We start from the raw sequence: 25,290 nt of genomic DNA on the forward strand, positions 1-25,290 counted from the left end.
TTTAGCATCATTCCTTCCAAAGAAATCCCAGGGTTGATCTCCTTCAGAATGGACTGGTTGGATCTCCTTGCAGTCCATGGGACTCTCAAGAGTCTTCTCCAACACCACAGTTCAACAGCATCAATTCCTCGGCGCTCAGCTTTCTTTATAGTCCAACTCTCACATCTATACATGACCACTGGAAAAACCATAGCCTTGACTAGACGGACCTTTGTTGGCAAAGTAATGTCTATGCTTTTTATTATGCAGTCTAGGCTGGTCATAACTTTCCTTCCAAGGAGTAAGTGTCTTTTAATTTCATGGCTGCAATCACCATCTGCAGTGATTTTGGAGCCCCCAAAAATAAAGTCTGACACTGTTTCTCCATCTATTTCCCATGAAGTGATGGGACCAGATGCCATGATCTTCGTTTTCTGAACGTTGAGCTTTAAGCCAACTTTTTCACTCTCCTCTTTCACTTTCATCAAGAGGCTCTTTAGTTCTTCTTCACTTTCTGCCAGTGAATATTAATAATAAGAACTTAACTTTGTTTACAGACAGTTGCAACTCTTTGTGCCTGTGCCTTAGCAGTCATTCAGTATTTTGAATATCCATTTAGAATCTAAAATATCTTGCTTTACCTGTGCTCATGGCCCCCTTGTGGTATTTGGTAGTATTCCAAATGTACCATTTCTACTCTTTTACATGGACCTTATAAACTAAAAAATATTGACATCTGTTCATTCTATAGCCATTCTGTCTCTCATATGTTATTTGGCTTCCACTTTCTCACTGGGGATGTATTCTTAACCAGACCTCTGTCTCCAGATTATAGCACTTTGGCTTCTGTTCCTTCCTTTCCTTCTGTTCATATGGTTGAATGGCATGCCAGAATGTCAGTGGAGTTAAAGACTGCCAATAAGGATAAATTTCACAAGCTGTAGAGTACTGGTGTCCTCCAGAGTCTTGACATTTGTCTTGTGTTAACTAACTTCAATGAAAGAGATACTTAGTGGAGATTTGAATTTGTGCAAAGAGTTACAGAACTGCATCAAAAGTCAGGTACCCAACAACATTTTTAAGGCAAATATAAAGATAGAAGTTAATAAAAATTAGTTAACACATGGAAGCAACCTAAATGTCCGTTGACAGAGGGATGAATAAAGAAGATGCAGTCCCTATATACAATGGATTATTACTCACCATTGGAAAGAATGCAATAATGCCATTTGCAGCAGCATGGATGAACCTAGAGATTATCGTACTAAATGAAGTAATTTAGACAAATATCATATGATATCACTTATATGTAGAATCTTTTAAAATAATACAAGTGAACATATATACAAATCAGAAACAGACTCACAGACTTTAAATACAAATATATGGTAAACAAAGGGCAAAGGTGGGGAAGGGGTACCTTAGGAGTTTGGAATTTACATATACACACTACTGTATATACTAATAGATAATCAACAAAGGACCTGCTGTATAGAACATGGATCTCTACTCAGTATTCTTCAGTAATCTATAAGGGAAGAGCATCTGAAAAAGAATGCATACATTATATGTATAACTGAATCACTTTGCTGTACCCCTGAAACTAACACAACATTGTAAATCAACTGTGTGCTCAGTCGTGTCCGACTCTTTGTGACCCCATGAACTGTAACCTGCCAGGCTCCTTTTTTCATGGGATTTTCCAGGCAGGAATACTGGAGTAGGTCACCATTTCCTCTTCCAGGGGGTAAATCAGCTGTATTTCAGTATAAAAATTAAAAAAAATAGGATATTATACATGTTTCAATGCCATTCTTCCAGTGGGAGGGGGGTTCAGGATTGGGAACACGTGTACACCTGTGGCGGATTCATGTTGATGTATGGCAAAACAAATATAGTATTGTAAAATAAAATCTGGAAAAATTAAAATAACAAAAAAAAATTTAAAATAAAGATGCTAAGCTAAGTAAGCATAACAAAAAAATCACTTAAAGAGGTTAAACAAATAGAATATTTAATATGTTCTTTATACACTACAGAGGATATTTTTACACATACCTGTGGTACTCACAACCTCTTTAGGTAATCATTGACCAAAGTACAAACAAAATTCCTATATATATTCCCATTATGCTCACTGTAAAACATCAACTTGTTATATAGGTTATATTCTGATTGGACACCTTTTTAAGACTCAGATTTATTAAGGTGTAGTTTACATAGAGTTAAATTCAGTCTTTTTGGTATGCAATTCAGTGAGTTTTGACAAACATATACAGTCATATAATAACCAGTACAGTCAGGCTATAGAATAGTTCCATTACTTCAAAATGTTCCTTACTGCCTCACTGTAGTCAATACTCTCTCTCTACCCCAGTTCCTAGCAACCACTTGTCCGATTTCTGTCCCTATAGTTTTCATTTTCCAGAATATCATATAAGTGGAATTATATAATATCTACCCTTTTGCATCTATTTCTTTCACTTACCATAATGTTTCTGATAATTTACTCATGTTGGTACATGTATCAGAGGTTTATTTCTTAAATTGGCTTACAGGTATTCTGTTATTTTACAACTTATATATTCACTCACCAGTAGATTTATAGTTTTTGCTGATTATGATTAAAGTTGTTGTATACATTCCAGAGGCCTTCCCCAGTGGCTCAACAATAAGGAATCCGCCTGTGATGCAGGATACACGGGTCTGATCCCTGGGTCAGGAAGATCCCTTGAAGGAGGGCATGGCAACCCACTCCAGTATTCTTGCCTGGAAAATTCCATTTGAGCTAATTCATTTTGAGCTAATTTTTGTGTATGGTCTTATCTAAGGGTTCAGGGTGAACATTCTTGCATATAATGTCTAATTTTATGCCATTATTTGTTGGAAAGACCATTACTTCTCCATTTAATTATCGTTGTCATAGACCATATTTGCTGGTCTGTTTCTATTTTATTTATCTATATGTCTATCCTGTGCCATTCAATACACTGTTTTGTTTACTGTAGTTTTTAAATCAGGTAGTGTAAGTCTTCCTACTTTGTGTTTTCTTCTCAAAATTACTCTGGTTGTTCTCCTAGTTCCTTTGCTTTTCCATATACATCTTAGAGATACCTTCTCAGTTTCTACATAAAGCCTGCTGAGATTTTGATTGAAATTGCAATGATTCTATAGATATGTTTGGGGAGAAGTTACAGCCTAGAAATAGTTCATCTTTTAGTCAATGAACTTGATATCTTTCTCCATTTATTCAGCTCTTCCTTAATTTCTCTTACCATTTTTAAAGTCTTCAGTGTGCAAATCATGCACATATTTGTTAGATTTATTCTAACTTAGTATTTCTTTGGGTTTGATATTACAAATGGTATTTTGTTAACTTTCAACTTCTAATTTTTATTCTATAGAAATAAATTATGTTGGCCTTATAGCTGATGATATTGATAAACAAGTATTAGGCTTAGTAGCTTTTGTTTTCTTTTGTTAAATTCATTGGGATTTTCTGCATAGATTATCATGTTGTCTGCAATTAAAAACAGCTTTATTTCTTCCTTTTCATTCTGCATGTCTTTATTTTTCAGTTGCTATTTATTGTTTAGGATCTCTAATATAATGTAGAATATAAGTGTTGAAAGCAGACATCCTTGTTCCTAATTTTAGGGGAAAAACATTCCATATTTCACTATTAAGTAGGATTTTAACTTCAGGCTCTTTTGTAGATGCCCTTGATCAAGTTGAGGAGATCCCTTTAATTACTGGTATGCCAACATTTTTTTATCATGAATGTCTGTGGAATTATGTCAAATGCTTTTCTGCATCAGTTGAGAGGACCTCTAATATTCTTTATTTAGTCTGTTGATATGGTGAATTACATTGATTTATTGGCAAATGTATAACCATCCTTACACTTCCAAGATAAACACCATTTAGTCATAATATTTTATCCTTATGGTTTATCCATAATGATTTTATAATCATTTTCTATGTAATTCTATATCATTTCTGTATCTGTATCATTGGATTTGTGTCTTTGTTTCTGAGGCACAATTGATCTGTAATTTTCTTTCCTTTTATACTTTTTCCTCTAGTATGAGGTTAATACTGGTATCATAAAATAAGCTGGAGATTGTGTCCTCCTTTTCTCATTTCATTACCATCTGACTTGCATAACAAACTTTTTGCTTAGAGTGCAGCCTGAATGCCAGAGGCTTTTTCTCAGTGGTCTTTTTCAATTCTAAATTTTCAATAGTTCCTTTACATCTGTGCCACATGTTGGGGAGGGTGGTGTCTCTCTTCATGCCCTTGCCTGTTTTCCAGCAGTGAGCTGCTGTTATTGTTAGATGCTAGGTTCCTGGTGAGGCAGGGAGTGTTCTTTGTTTGTTTGTTGGTTTTTTTTTTTTTTGGTCCAGCTTCAGCTTTAGGGAGGATCTGTGTAGCTAGATCTGATGGTTGCACTTTTCTCAGCATTCTTTCCTCTCCAAATGGCAGCTAACCTCTGATTTATATCTAGTGTTAGTCACTCAGTCATGTCTGACTCTTTGTGACCCCATGGGCTATGTAATCCACCAGGCTTCTCTGTCCATGGAATTCTCCAGGCAAGAATACTGGAGTTAGATTGCCATTCCCTTTTCCAAGGGATCTTCCCGACCCAGGGATTGAACCCAGGTCTCCTGCATTGCAGATAGATTCTTTATCATCTGAGCAACCAGGGATCTAAGGTTGATATCTTGCCCCTTCCTCAGCAGTAGCTGACCACTGCTTTTTATTCATAGAGAATCCTGAATTCAAAGGTTTCTTGCTCCTCCTCAAGGGCAGAGGTTTTTTGCTTTGACTGCTCCCCAGCAGCTATGGATTTCTGCCTTTGTCTTGGGGATAGAAGGGTTTCCTATCTTCCCTTTCCTGGGAAGGTGGCTTTTGATTTTTCCCTGGTGGCTTAAGACTTTTGCTCCCCATCATAGAAGGGTTTGTGTAAGTGTGTGGGGTTTCATGTCTGTCTGCCAGCAACAGTTGATTGCCTGCTGCATACCTGAGCCACTGACATGGGCTCTTTGGGTCTCCTGCATTGTCCACAGTCATGTTTGTGTGCTTCTGGTTAAGGACTGAAAAATAACTTGGCAGTGAATGTATAAGTGTCTTTGGTGCCACATATTCCAAACTACTGAGACACTAGCCCATTAAGAGTTTAAGATTTTAAAAAATTCATTAAGTGTTCAGCTGACTTTTTTTTTTTAAACTTGCTTGCATGACAGCTACTTCTGTCTCCATGCTTTGCAAAAGGGGCTGGTTACCCTTTGGAATTCATTTTACCTCAGTTCTGTGATGAGCTCAAGGGATATTATGGTTTTGTGGATTACTTACATTTTTTATCATTAAATTATGGGTGACATTCTCTTATGGCTTATTGTATCTTAAGTCAAAATGGAACTGATGCTTTCTAATAATATGTGTATGGGTGTTATTTTTGTTTTCTTTGTTATGAAATCTGCTTCAGGAAGAAGCATATTTCTAAGGCATATTTTTATAAATAGTTTATTTTTATACAATAATTATTAAATTTTTCCACTTAAATTTTTATTTGTTATATATGTTATAATCATATATGTTTTTATATATGTTAAAATCATACTTAAAGCATCATACACAATACATGATTTTTTGTATACACTTCTTTGGATTTTACACATGTGTAAATTCATAAAATCACTGTCACAGCCAGGATGTAGAAGATTCTATCACCCTGACAACTTTCTGTGCCAACCATGTGTAGTCACACCCTCCATCTACCTGTAATCCCTGACAGCCACTGATCATGTCACTGTGTTTTCCTCTTTCTGAAAATGTCGCATGAGTGGAATCATACAGTATTGTGGTGGGCACACCCTAAGTGACCCACCCCCTTATGTGATTCCTTCCGCTTAAGTATGGCCAGAACCTATGACTTGCTTCCAATCAGTAGACTATGGCAAAAGTGATGGGATGTCACTCACTCTTATAATTATGTTATAAAAGACTAATTTATGTTAAATTAGATACAGGATTCTCTATTAAGTTTCCATGATTTCTAGTACATAGCTATTTCAAATTCACTGATTAATTCACCATTCATCCAGTCGACGTTTATAGAGCATTCTTCATTTGGATGAGGTAGGTTCAGTGTGTTTTAGTGATTAAAAGCATGGACTCTGAGAGTCAAAGTACCTGGATTCCAATCCCGTGTGCCCAGTAGTCTCTAGGTATCCTTGTAAAAGTTAATTAACCTCTCTTATGCCTCATCTATAAAGTGGTAATACTCAGAATGCCCACCTAACAAGATTTTGTGAGAACAGAGGGAGATGGCATAAACAGAGCACTTGGCAGAGTGCCTGGCACATGGTAAGAAAACATCTGTGGTCTCTGTCATGCTTTGTCGTATTATTAGTAATATTACTACTCATGTTATGCAGAATGACTCGGGCATGGGACTCTCCTACCTGAAATAGCCATCTAATAATTCAATAAAATAATATGTCAAGTACTGGGAACAATACCTGGCACATGAAAAACTATAGATGTTAGATATTATTATATCTGTAGTTACTCTATATCTTCATTAATAGTAGTAGTAGTAGTAGCATTAATTATTATTGGTTATCCTTCTTCTCCCACTCCTTCTATAGAACAAAGAAACATAAAATATTATCCAAGGAGTTAATCTTTTCCTTTGTATTTTGTTTGAAAAATGGTGAGGTGTTGTAGTATTTTCTGATTTAACCCAAGTAGCTCAGTGGTAAAGAATCTGTCCCTGCCATTTCAGGTGACACAGGAAATGTAGGTTCAATCTCTGGGTTAAAAAGATCCCCTGGAGAAGGATATGGCAACCCACTCTAGTATTCTTGCCTGGAAAATTTCATGGACAGAGGAGCCTGGCAGGATACAGTTCATGGGGTTGCCAAGAGTCAGACATGACTTAGTGACTGAGCATGCAATATAGAAAATAGAAAAAATAAACACAGAAGAGTATAATTTTAATGTAATGACCATATTTTGTGTGCACTTGACTTTTCTAAAACGTGTGAAATGAGAAGACAGAATGAGAAATATTATTTGTAAAATATATAATTGAATATATCTCTTCATTTAAATAAATTCATATTTATACTAACCTGGTAATCCTCTTTATGTAATAATAATTTGAAAGCTTTGAAAAGATTAATTCTATAATAATATTATTATTTTTGTTGGTAAACATATATAAGATCAACTTTTTTTCCTACTACTAAAGACTAGAAAACACAGTGGCCTAGGTAAGATAGAAACGTATTGTTCCACTGGGTTAAAGTGATTGGAATGGGATGGACCCATTATTCAGGGATTCAGGATCTTTCATCCCTAATGAGTTGCATCCTTTTTCTAAATCACTTCTTGGTCCAGAATGGCTGTCTGAATCCTGTTGTGGTCAAACTCTAATGGGGAGTAAGAGAAAGAGGGAAAGTGAGGGAAAAAGAAAAAGCCCAAGAAGACAGTTTTCCCCTTTGGAGGTACCTTCTCTAGAATCTTCACAACTATTTCTGCTTACATTCTTCGGCAAGAATTCCATCTTGTGTCCAGGGCTTATTTGGAGGTTTGTGGGGAAAAAAATATTTTAAGAGTTTACACTGCCACCTTGAATGCAACTGGAGTTCTGTTAATGACAAAGAATGCAAAAAGTGATTGTAGGGTGGGCAAATAGAAATGTCTGCCCTGGTCTTTATAAATATGATACACAGCCGAAAAAGAAAAGAAAAGGAAAAAAACATTAATCAAACAACAAAAGTTCATAAAAGATGGAAAGGGAAAACTTCCTCTGGCAGAGAGAATGCTACCTGTTCACCAAGTTGTGTTTCATTTTCCTCCTGAGTCATAAGGAGACTACATTCCCCAGTCTCTTTAACGTTTTATCTAGTTGACTGTGGCCAATAGTGATATTTGCCGGTCCTGGCCTCTGAAACCTTTCCTGGGATTCTCCAATGGCCATCTTCATGAGATCCTTTGTAGTTGTTGTTTAGTCACTTTTAAGTCATGTCTGACTCTTTTGTGACTCTCGTTAGTGAGGTGCAAAGACTGTGGAGGACTTAAAGGCCAAAGAAGATGGTAGGGTCATAGAATGGAGGAAGTTTTGAGTCTTTTAATGCCTGCTTAGAATGGAGACTCCTCTCCCTCTCTGGCCGCTTGATAACCTCTGTTGAACTTTGACATCAGCATTAGAAACTCTTTTGGGGCTGAGCCTCTGAGATTTAGGGGTGGTTTATAATACAAACAGAGAAGGCAATGGCACCCCACTCCAGCACTCTTGCCTGGAAAATCCCATGGATGGAGAAGCCTGGTGGGCTGCCGTCCATGGGGTTGCTACAAGTCAGACACGACTGAGTGACTTCACTTTCATTTTTCACTTTCACGCATTGGAGAAGGAAATGGCAACCCACTCCAGTGTTCTTGTCCGTCCCCCCAGGGACGGGGGAGCCTGGTGGGCTGCCGTCTATGGGGTCGCACAGAGTCGGAGACGACTGAAGCGACTTAGCAGCAGCAGCATCAGCAGCACAGTACAAAAGATTACATACTGTAATCATTAGAGCCATCAATAAAATACTAGCCTGGGGATTAGCCTCATTATTATCACATATTTTCTAATATTAATGCTTACTTAGAGGTGGTTTTACATACAAACACATTTATATATAAAATAAAGTATATAAAATAAAATTTATATATAAATATATATATTTATATACATTTACATATTTAATACAGAGGCCAAATAAAACACTGCATCCCCCAAATTATCACAATGAGATACCACCTCACACCTATCAGAATTGCTATTATCAAAAAAGAACACAACAAATTTTGATGAGGATGTGGAAAAAAGAAAACCCTTGTATACTGTTGGTGGGAATGTAAACTAGTGTAGTCTCTTTGGAAAACAGTATGGCAGTTTCTCAAAATAACTAAAAATAGAAGTACCATATGACCCAGTAGTTCTACTCCTGTGTATATATCCAAAAAACAAACAAACAAACAAACAAAACAAAACCACTAGTTTGAAAAGTTAAATGGATAAAGAAGGTGTGGTATATGTATAATGAAAATTTTACTCTTTTTTATGGCTGAGTAGTATTTCATTGTATATATACCACACCTTCTTTATCCATTTATCTGTTACGTACAGTTAGGTTGCACTCATATATTGGCAATAGTAAATAATGCTGCTGCTACAAACACTGGAGTGCATGTATCTTTTCAAATTAGTGGTTTTTTTTTTTTTTGTTTTTTGGATACATACACAAGAGTAGAACTACTGAGTCATATGGTATGGGACTTCCCTGGTTGCTCAGATGGTAAAGCATCTGTCTACAGTGCGGGAGACCCAGGTTCGGTCCCTGGGTTGGGAAGATCCCCTGGAGAAGGAAATGGCAACCCACTCCAGGACTATTGCCTGGAAAATCCCATGGACAGAGGAGCCTGGTAGGCTACAGTCCATGGGGTCACAAAGAGTCGGACACAACTGAGCGACTTCCCTTCACTTCACTTCATGCTAAATGAAAGACAAATACTGTATAATATCACTTACATGCAGAATCTAAAAAATACCACAAACTAGTAAATATAACAAAAATGAAGCAGACTCACAAGATACAGAGAACAAACTAATGATTACTACTGGAAATAGAGAAGTGGGAAGGGGCAGTATAGGAGTAGGGGATTATGAGGTATAAACTACTATGTATAAAATAAGCTACAAGGACTATTGTACAACAGAAGGAATATAGCCAGTATTTTATAATAACTGTAGATGGAGTATAATCTTTAAAATTGTGAACCACTATGTGTGAAAGTTGCTCAGTCGTGTCCAGCTCTTTGAGACCCCATGGATTATACAGTCCATGGAATTCTCCAGGCCAGAATACTAGAGTGAGAAGCCTTTCCCTTCTCCAGGGGATCTTCCCAACCCAGGGACTGAACCCAGGTCTCCCACATTGCAGGCAGATTCTTTACCAGCTGAGCCACCAGGGAGCCTGTGAACCACTATATTGTACACTTAACAACAAAAAATGTTTATGTATTTTGAGTGCTAATATAGAGTTGTTTCCATAGATACCTAGTCAAGACTAATAAAAGTGTTTTCTAGACATCTCTAAAAAAGAAATAAAGTAGAACTTACTGTAGATACTCACCAACCACAGAAAACTAAGGCCTTGGCTACTTTGTCAGAGGGATACCTAACATCATCCAAAGTTTGGGAGAACCCTAGAACTGAGGTCTTCACAACCCATCATATCTTGTGTCCCTTTACATCTCACATTCTGGAGTTGAAAGTGGCTTACACATTGAATGCTGTCAGACATTTGTTAAGTATGTGTATTTCTAGATGTTGAATTGGGTTCTAAATTAATCAGGAGCATGTAGTCATTCTCTTAATGTATTAGTTTACTTTTACTACATATATATAGTGTGTGTTTATTTAGTTTATATAAATAAACTTTATATAAAATAAAATATATAACAATAAATTTATATATAAATATGTATTAGATAATACAGAAGGCAAAACACTTCATTCCCAAATATTTTCATTTCCAAAATTATCCCTAGCAATATTTTAAATTAGCTTTCTAAGTTAAATCAGCTGAATTTTAATCTAACACAGGGGAATTTTAATGAACAAAATGTGCAAGATATGTTTCAGACATACAGAAAAACAAATACATGCAAATTTTTAAAAATTAATTTTCCCCACATTGATTTGTGTGAATGAAAAATACTAATAAAATATAAGAAGGAGGATTTGCCAGTTATTGATTAGGGTATATGAAATGGGCATTTGCCTGCAAACCAGTGATTTCCAGCCTCTGGTCAGAAATACCCATGTTCCCTTGAAGATATATCTAGAAATTTCTGAAGCATTTAAGAAAAGAACTGAATAAAAGGAGAGACATACCATGTCCTGAAAACAGATTTAAAAATTACAAGTCATGTTCCCTAAAACGGTGTACAGTTTTAGTGCGATCCAAATAAACATCCTTAGTGAACTATTTTAATGAAGCATGACCAGCTGGGTTTTAAATTGACCTACCAAGGTAAGATGCAGAGAAGGCAAGGAAAAAAAAAAAAAAAAACCATGGTGAAGTAGTTTAAATCAGACCCTTTTTTAAAGTAAAGTGATTTATACCTTTTTTTTTTTTTTTTCAAGAAATCACCACCCTAAGTAAGGGAAATTAAACAGACACTTGTTGCTAATTCACTTTCAAGTTCTTTAAAAAGGAACATTTCTACCCTTTTATACTTCAGCTATTTAATTTGGCAATTCTCCCTCTCCTAATTCAGAGAAAGACCATCTGTCTTCATCACAGGGAGGGGGCACAGCATTCTCTGAGAAGCTTCAGAGTGAGCTGTACCTGGCCAGTCTTGGGGGAGGAGCAGCATTTCACCAGGCTACAGCTGACAAGAAGCTTCAAGGTAATGGCTGTCTTAAATCTAGGTATTTTATAGGGATTTCTCAGGAACCTAGGATGAAGATGAGAGAAATAGGAACAGTGGTCTCAAAGTGGTGGGAAAGGTGTGTGGATTTGAGATAACTGTTGGCATTTTGAAAGAATTAATCCTTTGGAATTTGTGTATCTCCCAATCCTTTAAAAGTCTACAAGTGTAAGAAGGAGTGATCAGATTACAGCCTCTACATTGACTTCAGTGCAGCACAGGCATTCATGCTAATGTATTGACTTGGCATTCCGTGTTCATATTGCTAGACATTCTGTTACTGTTTGAATGTTTAAGCATTTACTAATTTACACAGAAAATGAGGATAAAAATGTTTGGCAGCATGAGGGGAATACTTCTATAATTTGATTGGCACATAGACTATGTGTGTGTCCCCTGTACATGAACATGGAAAGGGGAACAAGTATGTATCTGAGTGAAGACACTTTCACATATATATGCATGTATATTCACATGATTTAAAAAATCTGGGAGAAACTAAGCTCCCATGTTATTCAGCATTTCTGGATAGTCGTTACTATTTTAATATTAATTCTTAGCCAATATCAGCATCTCCCCATGATTACTTTTACAATCATGAAAGAAAAATGAAGCTGACAGCATATCCAGTTTGCTTCAAACACGTAAGGATTCACAGACACAACAGAGACATGCAGACATAACCCCCCATCTTTGGACAATAGTGGAAATTTTCCTGGACCTAATCAAGTGCGTAGCCTGGTTGCTGTGTTGGCTACAGCCCTCTCTGTATCTTCCTTGCAACTCATTCTTTCAGATCACAGGTATAGCTGTGGTCAGCAATAACCATTTTCTGTATCTTTAAAGTTTTTTTAAGACTGAGACAGAGGATTTGGTTTATTTCTGTTAGCAGTTTTAAAAAATATTATAGGCCATGGTGCATTCATACAGTGGAATACTATGTGTCTGGAAAATAAAAACGTAAATCTCGATATGTAGAGATTTGAAATGTCTGAGAAATAAAGTGAAAAAAGTAAATTGTAGCATACAATTGTAGCATTATCTCACAAAATTAAATATGTGTGTTAGCAGAACATATATATGCTACTATATAGTTCATGCAGCCAATTCTGGGAAAACATACCTGCCATACTATTAACATGAATATTTATTTGTGTAGTTGGACAGACAGGACTAGCTTTACTGCCGTCTAATTTTAGAGTATTAATATATTCTTACACATTTACTTGTTTACATCATCAGGAGAAATACTGAGATAAAATGTTACAAATGCGAGAAAAAAACTCATTTAAAGTAATTCGTAAACCATGTGAAAAACACTTAGGTAGAATAATGTTCAGACTGTTCTTATTGAGATCTGATGTTGTTTTGAAATGGTATGCATTTATCTATACATGTAAAAAAAGTCTGGAAAATGGAAAATATTCAGATTATTTATATAGAAGCTTGTACTTAGTTTTACCTACATCTTTTTGCATCTTTTTGATTTTTAATAAGCTTCTGCATGTTTTATAACCAGAAAGATTATAGTTGAAGACATTATGATCCTCTTATCCTACACAGCAAACCCCTTGACATTAGAAAGTTCTATAAGCCTGGAAAGACTCCTGGCTGGCTAAATGTAGTTCCCATCCTTCTCTCATAAGAAAAATCTGAACTTAGCTCTGCATGTAGCGCCTGCAAAATCTGCAGTTCTGCTTCTGGTCACAAGATGGCGGCGGCCAAATTTCCTACATTTTCTCCAGGCAACCATTTTTATGAAGTGGACAATAAAGCAATGAAACGTATTTTGTATGAGTGAACTGTGAGACAGCATGTAGAATAAAATTCTGTTGAAAAAAATTATATGTGTAAAGGACGAAAAACTCACATAGTGGTTGATTTGAGGATTCAAACAAAACCTGTAGTCTTGTTCATAGTAGTGTGTTATGTGTTTAGTCGCTCAGTCATGTCTGACTCTTTGCGACCAGGTTCCTCTGTCCATGGGATTTTTCAGGAAAGACTAATGGAATGGGTTGCCATTTCCTTCTCCAGGGTATTTTCCCCTGGGATCGATTCCTTGTCTCCTATGTCTCCATTGCAGGCAGATTCTTTATCCTCTGAGCCATCAGGGAAGGGCATAGTAGACACAAGGCAATTGTTGCTTCCCTTTCTTGTCTTTGCCTCACACTTTTCCTGAGAAATATGATTTAAGCATGAACCAGATATCATAACTGTATCACTGAGAGAGAAGTTAAAATAATATAAACAAGGAGGATAATAGACATCGACATCATAGATAAGATTTCATTTCATTCCTCTGTTTCCAAATGACATGTGTGCTCAAGTTTTGGTAGAAAAGTTTCTTTATGCCTTGGCCACTTAATTTAATTCCCTGTTTCCTTTTAGACAGCCTGTCTCCTTTTGGAGTAAGAATCCAGACAGCCAGATCACAGAGCCAGACCCTTCCTGATCCACGTGACATTGGGTAAGGCTCTTTTCATTTTGCAAAATACTTCACGTTAAAAACATGTTGAGAACGCAGGGTATAATTTATTTTGCTTTTTTCTCTAAAGCCTTAGCAATATTAAAAACTACATTTCATATTAAAATCATGTTAGGATGAGAATTTAAGATGTAATTCATTTTGCTCCCTGTTCTGTAATGTTTTGTAATTAAAAGTAATAGCTTCTACTTTGGGGGAGGAATCTCAGGTGCCAAACTTCTATGAAGAATTCATGCCAGAGACTAATCAGATTTCACCTGAAGTCCTAGCCAGCCACCTGACTCTCAAAAAATCCTTGATAATTACCCCATCCAATATGTGAACCTGGCAGCCATTCTGAATCTCTGCCTTTTAAGCTCAGGCTATTCACAAGGTCATTGTGTTGTGGTCTAGGTTCAAGAGATACAGACCTTATTATCTTTGTCTGCCTGCTTTGGGTAGATAGGGAAGCATTTACAGCTTAAAAATTATAAAGCTCTGTGTTTAGCTAGAACAGTGCTTCCAGAGTGTTCTTAGACAAGTAGCCTCAGCATCACTTGATAACTTATTAGAAGTACAAAACTTTGGATCCTGTCCAGAGCATCTGAATACAATTCTCAGGATAGGGCCTAGAAATCTAGTTTTAATAATTCTCCAGATGAGTTGGATGCACACCAAGTTCAGAGTCCTGCTTCTCTAGGTATAACATTAGGAGCACCAGTCCCAAACATGTTTAATACATAGAGTTCCTGACACACCACTTCTGTCATCATGCACATAGAGTCACATTTTAATAATCATGTGCAATAATGAAAGTAAGTTCTGTGAGATGTTATAAAAACACTTTTCCAGTTCTTATCCTGCACCTCATATTATTCTGCATTTTCCTCCTCCATCTGATGCCCCACTGAGCATTGTCCTTTCATCTGTCTCTTCTCTATTTGCAATTGCTCACCTACTTTGGCAAAATGATTTCATTTGCTGATACTCTTCTTTTCCTTTTTGCTATTTCAGTATCTTCCATATTGTCCATTCAAACAACGTGTTCAAGCATCCTTGGGAAGTTCAGCTGGAGGAGAACAGGCCACACAAGCTATAAACACTTTGTAACTCTTTGTAGTTCTAAAAGGGGCATTGGTCAAAGTATTGTTTGTGGTAGGGACTTCCTTCATAGTAACGAGAATAGCCAGACACGTAAATCTCTGATATTAACCTCTTGGCACATAAATCTAAATCATAATGGATGCTGAGTATGTCTTATGCAATTGGCAAGACCAGTTGTGGCCAGCAAAAGTTTTGTCCAGATCTGAGGCTTCATCAAATAGTAAGAGAAAAAAGGTATTTTTCCTGGAAGTTCAAATACTCTCACTGGATGAAAAAATTCAAATGGAAAGCACAGAAACAAAGATCCTAACTAAATCTCAAGTTGAAGCTATTGCCTCCTCACTAGCCACACAGTCAGAGGTCAGTGACCCACCTGGAGAGGAAACAGCCTATGCCAGGTCACTAAAAATGGCGCTAGATATTCTGAATGCGAGAACAAATTTGATTCAAGTAAGCAGTTCAGATGAGGAAGAGACCACTATACTGTCTCAAAACATACCACAAAAGCCATCTGATTCACCCCCTCGTAAAAAGTATCGGAAGCATGAAGGAGAAGGAGACTTACCAAAGTGTCTGGAGGAAAATGAAAATTCAACAACCCTGTTAGTATCATCAGAGAGTGATGATTCCCTGTATGATGATAAATCACAGGTGCATGCAATGATTGATAGTATTCCAGATGAAATGGAAACAAAATCATCACAAAACCTCAGCTGGTGCCAGACTTTCCCTTCACTTTCAGAAGATGAGGATGAAAAAGAGAGCAAGAAAAAGATTGACCTCTCAATTTTGCCTTTGCTTTCCACAATTAAAGAGGAAGATGTGTATGTTAAAGAAGAAAAATTCAGTTCAACTTTACCATCAGATGGCTTCATTGTGCCCAAAGCTTTAAAAGAGGATCCAGAAGACATCTACCCAGAGGCCCCAGCCACTTCCTCTGAATGCTCTGCCCTCTCAGAGAATATTGATGATCCTGGAGAGGGTCCCTCTGATCCATGCTCAGTTGCCAGCCAGAATCAACCTACTGTGGAATCAGAGATGGGTGCTGAGGCATCCCCTCAGCCTTCTTCACGGGAACATCAGGTTTCATTTAGTGCCTCTAGCCATTCCGGGGATTATTCACTCCTCGGGAGTAATGAAATAAATCTTCAGAGACTGGATTTTGAAGAATTTGAGGAAGAATTTCAAGCTTCTGACAAGTCAGCACGTGCAAGTTCGATTGCTGCATCCATATTAGATGACGATGAAGAAGATGAAGAACTTCCCCGTTTCCTTTTTCATTATGAGCAACGTTCATTTGAAACAGGGATGATTGTCTGGTTTAAGTATCAAAAATACCCATTTTGGCCATCAGTGATAAAAAGCATCAGGCGAAAAGAGAGAAAAGCAAGTGTGATTTTTGTTGAGGCAAATATGAATCCTGAAAAGAGAGGCGTTAGAGTGCCTTTTAGAAGGTTAAAGAAATTTGACTGTAAAGAGAAGCAGGCACTAGTGGAGAAAGCCAGGGAGGAATACAGTGAAAGTATTGACTGGTGCATCTCACTTATTTGTGACTACAGAGTTAGATTAGGTTGTGGTTCTTTTGCCGGCTCATTTTTTGAGTATTACGCTGCTGACATTAGTTATCCAGTTAGGAAAATAATCAAACAGGATACCTTCAGGAATTTATTTCCAAAGCTTCAAAATGAAAATACTGGGAGATCAATGTCTGTGATTTCCCAGACCAAGAAAATGTCCTTCCAGAAAATTCTTCCAGACCGAATGAAGTCTGCTCGGGACCGAGCCAACAAGAACCTAGTGGACTTCATCGTGAATGCAAAGGGAACAGAGAGCCATCTCTTAGCCATTTTAAATGGCACAAAAGGGTCCAGGTGGCTGAAATCATTCTTGAATGCACATAGATTCACACCCTGTATTGAAACATACTTTGAAGATGAAGATCAGTTGGATGAGGTGGTGAAATATTTGCAAGAAGTCTACAAACAAATAGATGAAAAAATGCTGACTCGGATAAGAGATGATAAAATTAAATTTATCCTGGAAGTTCTTCTGCCAGAAGCAATCATCTGTTCAATTTCTGCTGTTGATGGATTAGATTACCAGGCAGCAGAAGCAAAGTATCTGAAGGGGCCATCTCTAGGATACAGGGAAAGAGAATTATTTGATTCAAAAATCTTGTTTGAAAAGAGGCGGAAACCGTTAACAAAGGAAGATCATTAAATCTTCTGAGGGTCCAGTAACAGGGAGCTTCCATAGATTCTAGCTTAAAAGAAAAATCTCTGAATTATTCTAACATATTTTTTCCAGAAATGGGAGACTTTAGGTGATATGTTCCCTTCTTTTTGCAATATCTAGAATCTATGACCTGTTCTGCATCTTCATTTCCTTTTCTTTCAATTCTTCAACATCAAATTATTAACATATTCCAGCAGTTCTACTTTCCTGTGCATTTTTAGAAAGCATAATTCCAATATGATTAATAAAGGAGAGTACTATTTTGTTTTTTGACATTTTTGTGTCTATGCTGTATAGTTAAATATAGTGTGCGCAATTGTTTTAATATTAAAGTTGCACCGGTATGAGATATTAAGCAAGATAATTAGAAAAAAGCATCAATCATATATTTTTGCTTAATTTTTATAAAATATTAGACTTTCTCTTAAGATAGCTGAATTATTTTTCCTGCCAAGCTTATTTATTTTTGGAAAAATATCTCTGAGATATAGAACCAAAGATAGAGATGCTTTGCTATATATTACAACTGAGTGCAATTGCTTTTGCAAGAAAACAATCTGGACTTCAAAAATAAAGTAAATGGATTATCTGCATGCAGTCGGTGTGTGTGTGAATAACATCACAGCATGCAGGAAAGAATTTCGGCAGCCTTGAACAGGATTATTCATTCTACAGTTCCATGAAGTTCCATGTGTGGGAGTGTCTATTGTTCAATAGCCAGAACAGTTTCTTAAAACAGACAGGCTTTCGCTTGCCTTCATAACTAACATTGGCTGTATCTTAATATAGCCTTCTGACCACATATAGAAGGCAGTAGAATCATTGTATTCATGGTCTGGCTACTCTAGATGTATGAGTCCAGACTGACTGCTTAAGAGCCCACCTCATTTGATATAAACTGTAGAAAATGCAAGCACTTTGTTCTGAATCTTGTATTTCCAAATACAGACTTGCTTGCTTCAAACCAAGCATTTTTTTTTATCATCTGGCTTGTTTGTACAGTAGTTCCAGTTGCTTTCAATAATATAAATTCCAACTGGTAAATCATTCCACATTACTAGAAAGAATAGATGGACCAGAATCTGTGAACTTGGAAATGGGTCACATAAAAAGTCTCTGTTTGGACAAATATGACAATTATCCCAACATGTTTAAAAATACACAATTGAAAGTTAAAGTCTGAAGTCAATAAACCATTTATTCTAACTTGAAACAAGACTTTTAGAATAAATATTGAGAGCTATTTTATTTTAAAAACTTGATGTAAAATTAAATCCTAAAGGCTTAATATGAACCTGTCTGCATTTTTCAAAGTGAGACAAATGTCACTCCTGGGGTTTTGTTATGTGTTCACATGGCCTTGTGTTTATGTAAAAATTGCAGAAATTTGATGTTTTGCTTTTCAATAAAACTATTATACCTTTCACCTTGGATGTTCACTTCACCATACTTCAGATTGTGCAGCTACAAAAGTGGTGTCTCTGCATACATGCACACACACACATATGATTTGTTTGGAATTTTTGCTTATTGCAGTTGTCATAATTTTAATGCTGTTATACATTATCTGTCATTCTAAATAAATACTCACTGTTGTGATTGATTTTGTGTTATTTTAAAAGAAAACCTTCAAAAGTATATAAGCTTCAGATTCCACAGAACCTTTTCTAGACCCTGTCTCCTGCCTGACAATGACCAAGACTCCTCGGGCGTACAGCCTGAACCAATCCACATCGTTTACTCATGATCCTGAGGATCATTTGACAACAGACCATCACCACAGTATATGTGGGCCTTATATCCTGGGAAAACACACACTGTATTTGCTCTATAATATTGTGTTCCTTTGCATATAATATATTACCCACCTTCTGTTTTCTCAGTGGAGCTAACTCTATCTCCTTGGTTCTCATATTTTCTTTACTACCTAGTTTATTTATTCATTCATTTAGTCATACGCTTGTGAGTCAGAAAAAAAGCAATGTGTGGTTTAAAGCTCTGCTCTGGGTATTTAAGATGCCAGATTTAAAGTGAACCAGATGACCTTCAGTTCAGTTCAGTCGCTCAGCTGTGTCCGACTCTGCAATCCCATGAATCCCAGCACACAGGCCTCCCTGTCCATCACCAACCCCCAGAGTTCACTCAAACTCACGTCCATTGAATCGGTGATGCCATCCAGCCATCCCATCCTCCATCGTCCCCTTCTCCTCCTGACCCCAATCCCTCCCAGCATCAAAGTCTTTTCCAATGAGTCAACACTTCCCATGAGGTGGCCAAAGTACTGAAGTTTCAGCTTCAGCATCATTCCTTCCAAAGGAATCCCAGGGCTGATCTCCTTTAGAATGGACTGGTTGGATCTCCTTGCAGTCCACGGGACTCTCAAGAGTCCTCCAACACCACAGTTCAACAGCATCAATTCTTCGGCGCTCAGCTTTCTTCACAGTCCAACTCTCACATCCATACATGACTACTGGAAAAACCATAGCCTTGACTAGACGGACATTTGTTGGCAAAGTAATGTCTCTGCTTTTGAATATGCTATCTGGGTTGGTCATAACTTCCCTTCCAAGGAGTAAGAGTCTTTTAATTTCATGGCTGCAGTCATCATCTGCAGTGATTTTGGAGCCCAGAAAAATAAAGTCTGACACTGTTTCCACTGTTTCCCCATCTATTTCTCATGAAGTGATGGGACCAGATGCCATGATCTTCGTTTTCTGAATGTTGAGTTTTAAGCCAACTTTTTCACTTTCCTCTTTCACTTTCATCAAGAGGCTTTTTAGTTCCTCTTCACTTTCTGCCATGAGGGTGGTGTCATCTGCATATCTGAGGTGATTGATATTTCTTCCAGCAATTCCAGCTTGTGCTTCCTCCACCCCAGCGTTTCTCATGATGTACTCTGCATAGAAGTTAAATAAGCAGGGTGACAATATACAGCCTTGAGGTACTCCTTTTCCTATTTGGAACCAGTCTATTGTTCCATGTCCAGTTCTAACTGTTGCTTCCTGACCTGCATATAGCTTTCTCAAGAGGCAGGTTAGGCGGTCTCGTATTCCTATCTCTTTCAGAATTTTCCACAGTTTATTGTGATCCACACAGTCAAAGGCTTTGGCATAGTCAATAAAGCAGAAATAGATGTTTTTCTGGAACTCTCTTGCTTTTTACCTTAGTCATCTTAGATCACTTCTTCCTCATAATAGTGATACGCTTCATCATAATAGTGGGAAATATTTCTTAACATTATAGACTGTCTCTATTTGAAAAACAGAGCCCAAAGATTCCCCATATTTGTGAGTTCCTGGGTGTCTGGTTTGGGGTAAAGGAAAGTGAAAGAAAGTGAAAGTGAAGTTGCTCAGTCGTGTCCGACTCTTTGCAACCCCATGGACTGTAGCCTACCAGGCTCCTCAGTCCGTGGGATTTCCCAGACAAGAATACTTGAGTGGGTTGACATTTCCTTCTCCAGGGGATCTTCCTGACCCAGGGATCAAACCCAGGTCTCTGGCATTGTAGGCAAATGCTTTACCGTCTGAGCTACCAGGGATTGCACGTTGGGATAAAGGAAAGGCACCTAAATAGCTCTTAGGATGTTTTTTATATTGTGGCATATATTGAAGTAAGGGAGATGTGCCTCAAATATACATTTATTTTCCTCCTAAAGGCTACCCACTCCAGTATTCTGCTCTGGAAAATTTCATGGACTGTATAGTCCATGGGGTCACAAAGAGTCAGACACAACTGAGCGACTTACACTTTCACTTTTGAGTAAGTTGGCATGAGTTTGACTTCCAGCTCAGAGTGAATTCAGAAATCCCTTTCAGCCTCGAGTGGTTTTTAGAGCAGGCTCTAAGAGTGCCCTAAACTGGATCTGTAATCTAGGTTTGTGTGTCTTAATGGGAATACACAGCCTGTCATTTACCCTAATCCATTGGATTAAGAAAACACTCATCACCAGTCATAAGACAGAATGCTGAATAGCAGACCCTGATTCTAATTGCAAGGTTGCAGACCTGCATGGAAATTGTATTCATAACACTTCAGTTTAGTTCAGTCGCTCAGTCGAGTCCGACTCTTTGTGACCCCATGGGCTGTAGCACGCCAGGCCTTCCTGTCCATCACCAACTCCCGGAGTTTACCCAAACTCATGTGCATTGAGTAGGTGATGCTATCCAGCCATCTCATCCTCTATTGTCCACTTCTCCTCCCACCTTCAACCTTTCCCAGCATCATGGTCTTTTCAAATGAGTCAGCTCTTCACATCAGGTGGCCAAAGTATTGGAGTTTCAGCTTCAACATCAGCCTTTTCAATGAACACTCAGGACTGATCACCTTTAGGGTGGACTGGTTGGATCTCCATGCAGTCCAAGGGACTCTCAAGAGTGTTCTCCAACACCACAGTTCAAAAGCATCAACTCTTCTGCGCTCAGCTTTCTTTATAGTCCAACTCTCACATCACTACATGACTACTGGGAAAACCATAGCCTTGACTAGATGGACTTTTGTTGGGAAATTAACGTCTCTGCTTTTTAATATGCTGCTTAGGTTGGTCATAACTTTCCTTCCAAGGAGAAGTGCCTTTTAATTTCATGGCTGCAGTCACCATCTGCAGTGATTTTGGAGCAAAAAAAAAAAAAAGTCTGACACTGTTTCTACCATTTCCCCATCTATTTGCCATGAAGTGATGGGGCTGGATGCCATGATCTTAGTTTTCTGAATGTTGACCTTTAAGCCAACTTTTTCACCCTCCTCTTTCACTTTCATCAAGAGGCTCTTTAATTCTTCTTCACTTTCTGCCATAAGGGTGGTGTCATCTGCATTTCTGAGGTGATTGATATTTCTCCCAGCAATCTTGATTCCAGCTTGTGCTTCATCCAGCCCACTGTTTCTCATGATGTACTCTGCATATAAGTTAAATAAGCAGGGTGACAATATACAGCCTGGACATACTTTCCTGATTTTGAGGCAGTCTGTAGTTCCATACCCAGTTCTAACTGTTGCTTCCTGACCTGCATACAGATTTCTCAAGAGGCAGGTCAGGTGGTCTGGTATTGCTATCTCTTTCAGAATTTTCCACATAACACTTAGATCTCTATGTCAATATATGCATCCTAATAAGGAAAGAGTAGACCTCTGAGACCTGGAATAGTAATGAGTGCAAAAATCTTGAATCCCTATCATCCCCTGTACACTCAGTCTGGCAAAAGTAGCCCCCTAACCCTAACTCTTGGAGAGCAACCTCCCTGTCCCTGGAAAACGGGGCAATAGCCTCATCTAAGGCAGCTGCCTTGAAAAGACTGCTTGTCTTACTCAACAGCCAACACTGATGTTTTTCACTGCTTCCAACTCATGGCAAGGGTAAGGTTATCACAGCACAAAACCAAAATACAGTCTCTCTTCAGGTGGAATATCCGGAATGAGCTCTAGGAACTGGCTAATAGGTGCTTGTGTGAACTGGGATAATACATGTTAGAATGGATTTGAGGACTCACTGACATGGGAGTGCATACTTATGACTCAGAGGTCAATGACCTGGCGCTGCCTTCACATATGCTATTTGGGTGACATCTTGAAGCTTGGGCAACAGACTATGTATGGTAAATGAGATAGAAGATATTAGAACTTGCTTGCCAGAGTACTGAGGAATTGTTGAGAATGTCAAAAGGAATGAAGGCATTAGAAATAATTACCTTCATAACATGAATAACAGGAGACAAGAGGACCTATCTCTAAAGTATATTTCCTTCAGAGGGCAGAGAAGACACTACTATAATAAAGCTGTGAGGAGGAACACTTGACGTTGGTGAAGGGGAACATTTGACATTTTTATAAAAGTCAATGTATGCTCTCCTCTGCAAGTCATCATTAGAAGTAAACTGTGTTCTAATGGAAATAATAAGATTTCAGAACCCAGGTTGCTGCACAAAATCTCAGGGACAAGTATAATTACCATAATGGGAAGCACAGCCAGAGTGGAATCAAACTAGTTTGACTGACAGAAGTCTGTGGTAATGCTTTATTGATAGTATTCCAGGGCTAGATATATGAACAGTTATTTTGCATGAAAAGAAAAACCTGAGACTTGACAAGTCAAAAAGTCTGATGTTAACAGACTTGGTCCCCTACCACGTTTTCAGATCTGCAGTGCAAGTTCTATTACTCAGGCCATATGCCTCAGTATATCTTATAATGCTTACAGTATCTATGATGGATAAGGAAGCATTATCTAAGTCATTCTAAGCCATAATATGGGAGTTACAACACAGAATCCTGAGGTTCTGAGCAAAATTCATATCTCCTATGTCAGTAAACTACTTGCCAATTAAAACATAGCTCCTTACATGCTATTGAGTTCAGTAGAAATATATAGAGAGTACCTTACCAAGAGATAGCAAGTAAGGTGCTATACGACAGGAGCTGCCCACCACAAGCTGAACGTTATGATACTCACCAAGTGATAAGATCTGGCAAGCTCAATAGCAGTCCATAGTACCATGGACATGCTCCAGGATCCAGCCTGAGAAAGCACAAATAAATTGGCTGACTGCACAAACCCTCATGCCTTTGACTGCTGTTACAATGATGCCCCTCATGAGGCAGGGGGTGGTCTATGAACAACTACTGGAAGAGGAAATTATTAATCTCAGATTTAGGGCACAGATGTGTGAGCATTAAATATCAATGATGGCTGTAAATGGACTGCTGCCACACTTCAGTTTCAGTCAGAGTAGAATAATGTTGAAGCAGGAAACTTCCGGTTGGCAGAACTGTGAGTATTACATCAGGTTCTTCACTCTGTAATTAATGGTCATCCAAGGAACTTACTGTAGAGAAGGCATTTAAAAACCAGGTGTTTCTGATCACACATGTGGATATCAAACAGCTTCTCTCCTCAGTCACCGTGGTTCTGGCACAGTGAGCCCATGAACTATCCTGGTGGCAGGGTTGGAGCCTAAGCTTGAGTTCAACAACACTGGCTCTCTCCATGGGTGATCAAGCTACTCCCACTTCTAAATGTATAACTCCCCAAGAGCAACATCTGATGCTGGGCACTCAGTTCCATCCCTTGCTTCAAGGATATCATCCAGCTACCTCATTCTACATAGAATACACTGCACCCACTCCATCTTAGAGGTGGTAGTTATTCATCATCACAAATATAGATGCCAACTTTAGACCCATAGGGTCAAGCACCACTTGCCTGTAGTGATGTGCAATTTCTAACATAGCATTGTTTGACTTTTCCTCCTTCCTTGCTTAACCATGTTGTTGTTGTTCAGTCACTCAGTCATGTCTGACTCTTTGTGACCCCATGGACTGCAGCACACCAGGCTTCGCTGTCCTTCACCATCTCCCGGAATTTGCTCAAACTCATGTCCATTGAGTCGGTGATGCCATCAAACCATCTCATCTTCTCTTGTCCCTTCCTCCTCCTGCCTTCTATCTTTCCTAGCATCAGGGTCTTTTCCAATGAGTTGGCTCTTCACATCAGGTCGCCAAAGTATTGGAGATTCAGCTTCAGCATCAGTACTTCCAAGGAATATTCAGCGTTGATTTCCTTTAGGATTGACTAGTTTGATTTCCCTGTTGTCCAAGGGATTTTCAAGAGTCTTCCAACACCACAGCTCAAAGGCATCAATTCTTTGGCACTCAGCCTTTTTTATTGTCCAGCTCTCACATATGTTTTCCTTACTCTGACTTACTAGAACCACTTTCCAAATGAGCTACTCAAATGAAAACTTTTGTGTCATACTCTGTTTTGTGGACACGCAGGCTAAAATAACCTGCAATAATTAAAATTTTATAAAATACAAGTAGGCATCTTTGGATCAAAGTGTTTATTTATAATTTAAAACTTATTCATATATGAAAACTATTAAAAATTAGCAATTTTCCAGTTCTGGCAACGATAGAGTCCAACATTTCCCCCATCCCCTTTACCAGAAGCAATAACTTATTTTTTCACATTAGAAAACTAGGGAAAGAAGAGCAGCTTAGATCCAAAACAAGTAGAAGAAATCAAATAA

The 25,290-nt window shown here is 38.0% G+C and overlaps 1 protein-coding gene across 10 annotated transcripts in view; it reads left to right on the forward strand.

Annotated features, from left to right (window-relative positions):
• PWWP3B (PWWP domain containing 3B) overlaps positions 1-18,871 on the forward strand; it is a 32,280-nt gene extending 13,409 nt beyond the window's left edge. For 3 of the 10 annotated variants that reach the window (XM_070291007.1, XM_070291006.1, XM_070291008.1), the window contains exons 7-9: positions 11,317-11,448; positions 13,858-13,936; positions 14,948-18,871. In XM_070291007.1, the coding sequence (XP_070147108.1) occupies positions 15,173-17,257 (2,085 nt within the window). In that variant the 5' untranslated portion in view covers positions 11,317-11,448; positions 13,858-13,936; positions 14,948-15,172 and the 3' untranslated portion in view covers positions 17,258-18,871. The remainder of the gene's footprint in view (positions 1-11,316; positions 11,449-13,857; positions 13,937-14,947) is intronic. The other 7 variants (XM_070291009.1, XM_070291011.1, XM_070291012.1 and 4 more) reach the window with 3 other exon arrangements.
• The last annotated feature ends 6,419 nt before the right edge of the window (positions 18,872-25,290 follow it).

Source organism: Ovis canadensis, chromosome X (genome assembly GCF_042477335.2).
Source record: "Ovis canadensis isolate MfBH-ARS-UI-01 breed Bighorn chromosome X, ARS-UI_OviCan_v2, whole genome shotgun sequence".
NCBI lineage: Eukaryota > Metazoa > Chordata > Mammalia > Artiodactyla > Bovidae > Ovis > Ovis canadensis.